Source organism: Excalfactoria chinensis, chromosome 1 (genome assembly GCF_039878825.1).
Source record: "Excalfactoria chinensis isolate bCotChi1 chromosome 1, bCotChi1.hap2, whole genome shotgun sequence".
NCBI classification, from domain to species: domain Eukaryota; kingdom Metazoa; phylum Chordata; class Aves; order Galliformes; family Phasianidae; genus Excalfactoria; species Excalfactoria chinensis.
In genome coordinates this window covers 164,786,908-164,798,937 of record NC_092825.1, presented here as the reverse complement: position 1 = coordinate 164,798,937, position 12,030 = coordinate 164,786,908, and the positions used below count along the sequence as shown (strand labels likewise).

Genomic DNA, 12,030 nt, shown 5'->3' with positions numbered 1-12,030 from the left:
GGGAAGGAGTCTCAATAGTGTTATGCTGGGATCATGAAAGGATATGGGAGAATATAGGCCTAGTAGTACCTTGTCAAAACTTCTGATATCATATTGATTGAATAACTTGCTTGCAAGAGCATAAAACAGCAGAAGATGTCTTCACATATGCAGCTTCACAGAAATGTGTTTTTCTATGTTTTGGTACGATGAGCTTTATAACTACATGCCTTTCATTGGTCTGCAGGTGTAAAAAAGCACATTTTATCAAGTAATAGCTGTAAATGAGATAAGAAGGAGAGGGTAATAGTCTTCAGCACCTAAGCTGGCAAGGCTGTGTAATGCAGAAGAATCAATCTTGCTTTTGCCATGCTAATATTGGTGTACTAAGAGTTCTTGAAAAGCCTGAGAAGTAGAAATCTCCCTCACTTCAAAGCCTTGCAGCTGAGTAAACACAAAGGCCTTTGTTCCCATTGTTGCATCTGCCAAGAACTGAGTAATAAAACTCTCTGTATAGTACAGAGGCTTGTAAATGTCTTCAGTTTTTAACTATAGAGGACTGAGTGGAAATATAGAAATACTCTTTTAAATATGGAATTATGCAATTGTTTACATAATGCCTTTTGAAGAAATCTAGTTGTTTTAATTCAAACAGTTCAGTGGGATATGCTGTAGATGGTGTCAAATAGCTAACCATCCAAGACAAGTTCAGGGTGGCTTAGAAACAAAAGCAAAAGGTGTCACCATTTGTAGGTCACAGAATTTGACAGCTAAACAATGGCTTGTTTGGGTGTGACAATCTTATTCTTTTTGCAGGATGACTTCTATTATAGTTCAACTAACATTATTCTAAAAATTACAAGAAGAACAACAACCTGAAATACAGTTCCAATAGAAGAGTATTAAGGTGATGAGAATAATTTGTGATATTGTGAGCAGACAGAGGGAAGCAAAAACTCCCTTTAATGTAAGATATGTCTTGTAACTTAAATTGTAAAACTAGATCTAACTATAGGCTAGAGCTTTATTCATCCTCTATCTTGATGAAAATTCTGCAACTATATACTTCAGGGTAGAGTGAAATAAAAGCAAAACAAACTTGGTCCAAGTGCAGGGTAGAGGCAAGATGATGTGAATTTAGAAAAGGCTGCAATTTTTTTCTTAATATTTCTTTTTTCTTAGCATATTGCACCAAGGAGATATTGAAAAGCATCTAATCCTCAAACATATTATTAAAATAGCAATTTAACATAGAATTTATACAGTGATGTTGTTGTCATCTTTGTCGAAGTACTTGTTTATTTTAAAGGCACGTTAACCTGCAGCAGTTCTGAACTGGAAACTTTAGTAGCCAACAGATTATCTTATGTCTAGATGAGGTAATGATTCACTTCAGCCTAAGTGTCATTTTTGAAACAGTACAGTTTCACACTGTCTTTTCTGGGGGGAAAAGAAAGTGAGTGAGCATATTCACTCTCCTGTATTGCTTGAATATTCAGGCATTAACACCGTAATCTGAAACTTTTTCTTATTTCTTTTCCCCACTGTGAAATAATGGACTGTATTTTGTCACTGATAGAAGCTTCAACAGTGCAAGCTGAAGCTTCAAGTGAAATCCTTGGACGGGGCTGAATGTGACAGTTTTGTTCTGTAGCAGCTCTCTTTTGAGATGTGAACAGAAACAACTTTTTAGTTCCTTTAAAGGGAGAGGGGCGGAATGTATGCCAGTCAGCTTAGTTGAATTTTAACTACGGCTTAAAGAACCTCAATAAATCATAGCACCAAGCAGGCAAAGAGGAGGAATTTTTATGGACCTGAGTGACATTGGAGTGGTGCCAAAGTTCTTTCCATATGAACTTCGATGTGGTGAAAGTCATGATGTATTAATACAGGTTAGAAACTGATACATGTGTGCTTGCTTTGCCTGGCAGGCTTAATAGGAATGAATAGTTCTCTTTCTTCTGCCCATCACCATTGCTCTTACCTTTCTGGAGCTGTCTTCTTTTGGGCTTCAGTTTCCTGTGGCTGGATTATTCTTGAAATTGAATTTGTATGAAAAATAGTTGAATGCTACTAAGAGATGGAGTGTTATTTGGAAATAAAAACCTGTTGTCCAGAAAACATAAATAACAAATAATGCTTGCTGTAATTTATAAAATATTTGTTGATTAAGATATTCACAAGTGGACTTAGTAAAAATGACGTACAGAAACAAGCTTAATTAAGAATAAATGCTTTTGGATGTGGTAGAAAACTTTGATATTAAAACATCTTTAAAGTCCTTTACTTGACTATGTGCAGGACTTCCATGAATGTTGTTAAGAAGCTTGTGCATCTGTAATAAATGGTGAGGAAGATGAAAAATTAATGGAAACAGCTGCTGAAGTGTGGTGTTTTTTTTTTTTTTTTTTTTTAACGTCATTCAAGATGCAGCTTACAAGCAATTATTGCAGCAAGAGGTGCACAACATCAGTAAGCTGTTTTTGGAACCATAGTTCATATGAAATGTTTAGATGTTGAACAAGCCTTTTGACATTCATAGGTTCAGTAAGTTCTTTGCACAGTGCTATTAGGTTACTAAACAGTGTGTTCTGTTGCAGTGTCTCCAGTGTGCATTCTATGTTTTTATTGATCATATTGGTGCTGATTTTCATCACTGCAGTCACATTCACATCCCAAGCCTGTTGATTGAATGCTTAATTTCTCTACTTGAAGACGAAAAATATTGATGGTGGAGAAGAGCTTGGTTCCCAGTTTAAGCCACGTGCTCAATGATTTTTTGGTACCAGCTTAGATATCAATATCTTATGTATCACCATTATGATGGACATTACAGTTTGCATTAAAATGTTAGCAAAAAATCTGAGTGTCAGAAATAGACATAAACACTATTTTTAATCAACTCCTGGACAATTTGCAAACCTGAAAGGTTTCCATTAGATTCCAAAATCAGTCCCTAAAAGGACCAGTGTCGATGTACCGAATGCTAAGAGCAAATACTTTGTAGGGATACTTTACAAATACAGATTTGGATTAGAGTGAACACAGTCTCTATGGATGTGAGGTGGGAGGCATCAAAGTAGGGACAGCACATAAGACAAATACTGTTTCTCATATCAAATTTCTCATCTGCATGTACTCTAGTACTGTATCATATCATGCTACATTCTCATACTGAATGAAGAGTTGTTGGGAAAGCCCAGTGGTGGTATCAGGACTGGAGCACAGATCATAGAATCATGGAATCACCAAGGTTGGAGAAGACCTACACGATCATCCAGTCTAACTGTCCACCTGTCACCGATAGTTCTCACGACATCATGTCCCTCAACATAATGTCCAGATGTTCCTTGAACACCCCCAGAGTTGGTGACTCCACCACCTCCCTGGGCAGCCCATTCTGGCACCTGACCACTCTTTCAGAAAACCACTCTTTCAGAAAAGTTGTATTTTGTAATGTAGTAGAGAGGGCAATGAAGGAGACTAGCGTGTCAGTTGACAGTAGTATATTGATTGAATATGCTATGGAGAGGATAACAGTAAGATACTTGTTTAGGATACCTAGGTTTTGTAAAAGCTTTCTAAAAGTTCCTTTTCTGGTAGTGCATATTGTTTTGCCATGTTGTTTTATTTCCCCATTTGGTCAAGAATTGGATGAAATGGTATTGACATGTTATGCAGTGGGCTTTTTTTGCCATCTGCCACCAGCATTCAGATTGGCAGTGGAAAAATGAGAGCATGAAGAACAACTCCAGTGACCAGTTTTGAGTCTTAGTCTGTGTCTAGACTATTGAATGAGACATGCCTGGAAACTTTCCTTGGCACGAGCGGCCAGCTGGCATGGAATGATCTGTTTTTGCTGGTGTACGCTCACCCACGAAAGCAGCTGCTGTGTGCAGACTCTCTACTTGAAGGGATCACAAAATTTCTCGCTGACTGAAGTTTGGCTGGGAGACTCCTAGCTGGTGTAGGCCAAAAGTACTGCAGGGAGTATGTTAACAAATTACAGGTGGCATCGCCTGGAGAGGATGCTTCTTGACCTTGCTCTGCTTTTCTTTGTGCATTTTTTCCTCTCGCTGGGAGAAGACTGGACAAAGAAGACAATAAGCAGGAATAAATGAATTCTGCTTAATATCTGTGTCAAAGCAGCTGAAACTCTTAGTGCAGCACTGCCTCACTTAGTCCAGGTGGCACCTCCAGAGGAGTGCAGGAGAAGCACATAGAACCTAGGAGGAATGTTGAGCAGGTTTCGTGCATCCTGCTGGCTAACAAGAATCACGTGATTTTGCTGAAAGGTCCCGTTCTTTTGTTGAAAAAAGAACCAACCAGGAGACCACAAACCAACACCAACAGCCTCCTCCCCATCAAATATGATACTAATTTGAGTATTTTGGTTAGAAAAGTTTCATAGGGTGATGATGGTGTGAAATAAGGGGAGGAGTTGATTCACACAAGCGTAGTGAGTTTACATTTAAAAGAAATTACAACGGAATAACTGACTTAACACTGTTGTGCAGAAAGAAAACTGTAGGTTTTATAAAGCCTCACAAGCTAAAGAACAGTGTTTTGGTTTAGTGTGTAGTCATTTCTGGCCTTCGTTGTTCTCACTTGAAATGTTTTACTAAATGCTTCTCTCAACAACAGACAACTCTTTCTATAACTTTCTAAATACTGCTCTCAGCTGTCTCAATTTTTGTAGCTTTATTTTATGTGCTATTTTATTTTCTTATTTTTTTCAGAGGATGACAAATAGCAGCAGCTCTCCTAGCCTTCTCAATGACAGTGCCAAGCAATATGCAGGCCATGGTAAGTATCTATAAAGTAACACATACAAAAGTATGTGTAGGAGTTTAAGTGATTTCCCTTTAGTAAACTGAGCCATAAGATAGGTTTTCTCCTCTGATCTGATTTGAGAGGCAGGAGAACTCTATATCCTGTGGTATAGTACGTAAGTATTTCCTGTAGTCTGAAACTCACATGATGCAGAACTCATAAATTTTCAGCCTTTTTCTGCAATGGGGAAAACCTAAGTAACAGAACAGGTAAATAACTTCAAAAACAAACATTATCTATTGGGTTTTCTCACGTCAAATGAGATGCTAGTTTAGATATCCACTATAAAGCACCGATAGCTTAAGTAAGTGTTTATGTTGGTCCACAATAATATCCCTTTTTATTGTGCTTTTCATGGTAGTTACTCTATGGAATGAATATACAGGTTTTTAATCTTAAGGGAGTACATTACATGTGTTTCAATCAAATAGAACATCTCCACAGTGCAGGCCTATACTGTGAAAAGTGTATTGAACTTCCATAACATGGTTTTAAGATTTCCTTTCCAAATTATAACAGGTGCTGCAGATGATTGCAGCTGTAGCTGTTGAACCAACTTCTTTCAATAAGAGAGTAGTGTTTAAATATTCTGTGCTGAAAATTTCCGTGTAAATGATATGGGACTCCATTTGTGTGTTCAATGCTATTTATATTATGTTAAAAAAAGGAAAAAAAAAAAGTATGGTAGTATCTACACCTAAGAAAATTAATTTGAAAGTCAAAATTTGTTTTTGTTTTCCTTCCTCTTGTTTCATTTCCAGTAGGTTTTGTGCTTTGTGCCGCTAAACAATTAGCTATTCAAGGCAGTGAAGTTCTACTGCCAGTGTGACAGGCCAAATAGTGATGTTGATGCAAGTGAAGGAGAAAAACCAGACTGAGTTCTGGAAGGAACATTAAATTCTGTTATGTCTATGGTCCTTTGTTCTCCTTTATTTGTAGAATTAACCTTTAAAGGAGTATTGATTAAAACTGAAGAGTGTTTCGTTAAAATGTTACTGTTTTAACAGGTGATGTTAATGTCTTAATTTGATAATTATATTTAGTTTGGACTTTTGTGTTTAAGTTGCATCTGTGATTGTTGTTATATGTACATATATTTTTTTGGCGCTTCAATTTTGCATAGAGGCAAAGAAAAGGCAGTAAAGAAGCTGCTAGTCGAATGTGGACTCTTGCTATCTTTAGTTGTGGTTGAAATTTGTACATGACAAATAGCATCCATATTATTTGGTATAGAGAAGATAATTTCAGGTAGCTGGAGATAAAGGCTTTGAAACGTTGGATGGACTTTAAATAGTGTTGAACAACTGAATGTAATAAATTCTGTTAATAAGCACCATTTCACTTGTGCTGTTGTATGAAATCTAACAAATACTGCAGTTTTTCTATGTAGTTGTTAAACATAATTTTGTGTGATGTATTTCTTCCATTCAAACACATAAAAAATTGTAAGCTTTCTTTTTTATATTGCGAGAATGTAACATGTTGTCTTGTATTCTTTCTACAGATCCACTAACTTCACCAAATTCATCCTTGTTTAATGACTTTGCTGCCCTCAGTGTTTCACAAAGGAGAAAGGTAGGCAGTAACTAAATCTTAAGCAGAATGTTTGTATATTGATTTGTGAGAGAATAAGATTGGAAATAAATTGAAATACTAGGTGAGATAAGAATGAATCTTCTAATACTACTAGGCTAATATGAGATCTTATTTAACTTCTGCTATGCAAGGTCAGACTGCTGCTATTGCAAAGTATTCCAAGCATGAATTTTATAAGAATGCTTTAAATGTGAAACTTAAGGCATAGTCCTTTAAATTTGAGAACAAATAATTTTTATTAATCCGAGGCTTTCAGGTGATTTATCTTGTGCCTTCACGGTAACAAGTTTTGAATACATGAATTTGTCCAGGATGTTAAAGTAATTCTTAGCTTGAAATGCATTCACTTTGAAAGTCATTTTATGATGATAACATTAGGAACTTGGGGCTTGGTAGTTTCCCCCTCTAATTTGTATGGAAAATAAACAGCATCTTCAAACACCTGTGCCAGCTCAGGCTGTGCTGTTTCCCTATTGTGTGCTTACAGACACTGTGGCTGGAGTAAGAGACATAAGGTTGTCTTTATTTTTTTTTTTTTTTTTCAACACTAGAAATATATATATTTTTTCAAATTGTCTCATAATAATAATAATAAAAATACATATTTTCTTCTCCTAATTCATTATTAGGCCTTATTTTAATGGATGACTTTCATCTTTTGCTTCTTATTTGCCATGTGATCTTGAACTTTCCTGTAGTCAGGAATACCTTTTTCTTGAAAGCGTGCTATATCAGCATGCCTATGACTTTTCATATAACCTTATATTGGCAAATAAGCTTTTTATTGTTCCTCCAGGTGAAGTTTGAAGATAATGGCCATAGTTGGCCCATGAAACTCTTTTTTACTTTAAGTAAAATAAAGTTGTAGAATATCATTTCCTAATGTTATTCATCAAAACTACATGGAATCACTGAATTGCACCTTTATTTAATGCCAGCTAGAGTGCACTGGAAGTTTCATTCAAATAACTTGACTAGTGTTTACCTACTCACTGAGGAGAGTAAGAATGAAATCGTATTTCCTTTTTAAACTTGGTCTGCAAGCACTATGTATGTGTGGGTGTGTATTTGTATGTATGTAAAGCATATATGCAATAGAAAATGACTTATAGTACAAAAGTATGCTAAAAGAACCGCTGCTCCTAATACTGAAGAACTTTGAAATTAATTAGTACAAAATGGAAGCAAACAGAGAACTCAAATAACATAAAGCTCAAATACTAAAGAAGAGTCTTTTCTGACTTAGTTTATTTTCCCCAAGAAAGAATCAGCTATTAAACCAGTTGCTACAAAAGTAGTACCAAGAGATTATGAAAACTGATTGACTTGGGTTTTTTTCCCAATTAATATTTCAGACATAACTGGCATTAACTGAAAGAGGCCTTGCTTTGCTTTGAATATTAATCATTTATTGTTGATTGTGAATTCTATCTTGTAATGTATATCTGTTCAAATGTTCATAAGTAATGTTGGTAATAGGGAGGTTTTTGTCTAATATGACCTGAACTGTCTTAAAATCTAGGCATCCAGGCTCCCTCTGTAGTCAGGAGAGAGAGATAAGCAGCTTCAGTGAGCGCTTGGCTGATACTGAGAAAAGCATGCTACATATGACCCATGTCAGTGGCTGATTTAAGTGGTTAATACATGATTTATAGAGACCCAAGAAATTAATCTCAGTTCTGTTTGGCTGTCTGACTTTGACCACCAGAAGATACTTGGCAAATTGTCTCTCAATATTTTTAGTACGTTTTGAGCGTCACGTTCAAATGTGTAAAATAATTTCCTTGAATCAAATGCTTGAGTGCTGGATATTTGAAAACTTACGTGATTTGCCCCTGTACCTCAGTAGCTTGGTTTTATTTAGAGCTTGAGCAATATGCTTTAACAGGCCAGCGTTTGCAACCTGCTGTAACACAAGCCACCTAGGAGTGCATGTTTCTGTTCATTGACTTTAAAGGGAGCCTTGGTGACTGGCTGAAATGTAGGTGTTTATAACATCTACTGTTTAAAAAAAAAACAACTTTCCATTTTCTTGCTAAGAGCCCAGGGCTAAGGTTTTGTTTGTTCTGAACTAGCTGGCAAAACCAGCATTTCCTTCGTTTATCACTGACTTGGAGGACAGATATAATACAGTCCTGGTAAGTGAATAAAGAGTAATTGTTTTGCTTTACAAATTAGAATTGTGATATTTTAAATATATAGAATCAAGTTATTTGCAGTTGTGTAAAACCTGAACGTTTGTGTTGTATAAAACTGTATTACACGTTTTTATAGAAACTATTTTTGTGGATGTCTTTAATGAATTTAAATTTATTAACTTTCATCTCTGAATATTACTGATTGTGTTATCCTGGCAACCCTCTAATAGTGGGCAAGCCATGTGAATTTACATTTGATAACAAAATTTAAAAAATAATGATAATAATTTTGAATATCCTTGCTTTTTAATTAGTGAGGCTTTTTGAAACAAGTCATTGTCGTTGGGCTATGGAAATTGCTTTTGATTGTTCTTATGCTTAAAAAACGTTGGTTACAGATTTTAGAAATATTTAATCCTTTTTTTTTTTATTTTTTTTTGGTTTAAAAGTTAAAATAATTCTTTAACCTTGAGAATGTTCGTATACGTTGTTTTCTCTGTTTAGAAATTATTAAATTGCATTTTAATTTTAGATTCCAGGAAAGATAAGATTACTATTTAAAGACATTTTATAGGATACTTAAAATGAAATCAAAGGAGCTAAGTATTTCTATAGATGGAGCCTTGGTGGAGGTTCTGTCAACTGTAAACCCTGCTGGATTTACTGTCCGGTTGTTGTAACTCTACATGCAGTAAGACAAGCAACCTTAAAGTGAATTTCCTATAAGAGATTTTCAGGTAAGTATTAACTTACAATGCACAAATAGGATTTGTGAAGCATGGAACAACAGCTAGAGTTAGTGATAGACTAACCCTCTCTCCTGAGAATAACGATGTCACACTTCTTGTTTTGTTTTTTATTCAAATGTGTGTTATGTCTGAAAAAAAAAAATAGATTAGCATTTTGAATTTGAAGTTCTTGGGTGTTTTTCTTTCCAAAATTGACTTTTGGTTTTTATCTAGAAAAATGTTCTTCTATAAACCTGGAAATAATCTTGGAATGAGTTGGAAAACTCATTTGATCGCATTCATTTTGGTTCTGGTAAACAGTTCACTAAAAATACATGCAACATAACTGATGAGTATCTGGTGCTAAGGGAATGACCACTTGATACTCAAAAAAAATCAGAAATATGTGATGAAATGTTTTGCTTAAGTTTGTTCTGAGACTGTTACCACCAATCTGGACTAAAGAGTTCTACTGCTAGCCACTGGTCAGCCTTATGGGATGATAAAAAACATTGCTTACTTACATTTTACTTTCTTATGTACCTTCAATCCTCATGGAAACTTAACTCCAGAAAAGCTCCTGACGCTGGTTTATTTCCATTGTGTGTAATGGCTCTGAGCACCTAGTTGAGGAGAGCCCTTAACGTGGGGACTGCTGTTAGTTCCCAGTCTGCAAGGAAAGAACTGGTTTGCTGCAGTGAACTTCAGTGCAATTTTAATGCTAGTTGTATGTGTTTTGCAGAATTTGTTTTTACAACTCCTTCCACTGGTTTTAACTGACTGCAAGCCAAGACTGACAGACTCCAAACTAGATTAGAATGGAAAGTGTAGGAGAGATTGTTTGGACTGAAGTTTTCTCAGAACAGGCTGCTATTTGTGTTCTTTCTAGCGCTCCATACTTTGCTCAGAAGTAACAAATACTCAGAAAGCAAAGTTTTGAAACAAAAAACAGCCTGTAATGCTGGTCTGCATAAATGCAAACTCTTCTTAAAGACTGCAAGAGTTTCTCTGTAAGATCTAAACTATATCTGACTGTTCTTCCCTCCATCTAGTTTTGTTACCATTTGGGAAGCTATATTTTTTTCCAGGACCCCATCTCCAGCTCTATCTTGATGCTTCTGGTTACTTTGTCCGTATATTATTCTGTGGTGTTTATTGAAGAGTCAAGCATGCTGTGTTTGGTTTTGCTTTATGTCCTTTTAATGAAAATTGTTCCATGTTCCACAGCCTCTTGAATACCACTTCAAAGACATGAAGCATATTCCTAGTAGCTGAGGTCATTGCCAAATGGCATCTTATGTCACTGTGCAGAATTATGGCTGCAGACTCCTCCTTATAGTGCACGTGGGCTGAACTTAGAGTTGGAGGAATATAGAAAAACAGGTTATGATGTAAAGAAAACTAATAAATATTTGCAGGTAGTACAAGATTCTCTATTTAAAATGTGTTTTAAGGGTATGATGTCTGACCTGCTTTGCTATTTTCTTTGGAACTTTTACTTACTGAAATCGTTCTGTATAATGCTATTGTCTTAGTAAATACTACACAAGTCACAATCAAAAATATGATACTGAGTGGATTCTTCACTTACCTTGAGTTTTGTGTGCGGATTAGTGATTATCATGTGAGAACTCTTGTTATTAAGGCACTTTATTATGGGAGTACTTAACACTTCTCATATTGATGAGTTTTTATGTTTTTGTTGTCTTACCCTATTGTGTATTTGAAGGAAAAGAGCAGAGTAAGATGATTTAATAGTGTAGCACTTGAAGAACTACATTAGCAAGAGCTTTGCTGGTTTCGGTTTTATGTCTAAGTTTGTCAGATATACTGTATGGACCCAAAGATGTCTAAAATTTCAATGTTACCCCTCACTCTCTGTTTATAATTATATTTTTTCTGTTAGCAATATAGATTTTGCCAGGTGCTCCTCACAAGCTGAAATAGTTAATTACAAATACAGCTTAAACAAGCAGGGTGCTTTTGTTTGTTTTTACACACTTTTGATTCTTTATATGTTCAGTTTCATGTAGACTACCAAGAGTGATTTGCACTAAATTAATATAAAGATTTCTTAAACTTGTTGAAAATACTATGCAAATACTTCATGCAGCATGAAAAATATACTAATAATATGCTTAGTAAATAAAGCTCCATCAAAGTCTTTAGTCTTTCCCTGTGTTTTGAGTTGTGAACTTGTATTTTGAGATGGTGGTACTCTGGCAGGTCCTTTTCACATAGAAGTATTTTCTGTAGCAAAGGAAAGCCAACTTATTTGGTTCATCAGATGGTTTTAATTTCTTAGCAGGGACCTTTGTTGTATATCTAAATGTGTGCTAGCTCTCAGCCAGTTTTGTTTCACACCTTACCCAACCTAATTAGCCTGCAAAATTTGAGAGTAAGGACTAAAATTTGTCAGGTTTCCATAGGTCCTTCTGAACTTTTCAGGATTTTCATGTCTTCAGCTTACATACTCTTGAAATACACTGGGTTTAGTAGCACTCCTCAAAAGTTTTCCTTTACGATGGATTAAAATACTTGGTGTAGCACCCTGTTTATTGGAGCTTTCACCTTTAAATTTGGTTGAAACAAGATTTACATGTTGCAATGATTAAATATATTGCTGTGGAGTAAGAGTTGTTTTCATGCCATGCTGCACATTTAGATTTTCTTTGGGCAGAAGAATATTTATTTATTTACTATCTTTTCATGACACTTTTCATCTAGTTTGAAGTTCTGTCCCCTGTGAAGATCAA

General features: G+C 35.5%; 1 protein-coding gene across 2 annotated transcripts in view; it reads left to right on the top strand.

Annotated features, from left to right (window-relative positions):
* The window catches only part of PAN3 (poly(A) specific ribonuclease subunit PAN3), a 75,501-nt gene that overhangs the window by 16,466 nt on the left and 47,005 nt on the right, over nt 1-12,030 (top strand). The window contains exons 3-5 of one of the 2 annotated variants that reach the window (XM_072326410.1): nt 4,719-4,785; nt 6,317-6,387; nt 8,484-8,546. In XM_072326410.1, coding sequence (XP_072182511.1) covers nt 4,719-4,785; nt 6,317-6,387; nt 8,484-8,546 — 201 coding nt within the window. The remainder of the gene's footprint in view (nt 1-4,718; nt 4,786-6,316; nt 6,388-8,483; nt 8,547-12,030) is intronic. The other variant, XM_072326411.1, reaches the window with a different exon arrangement.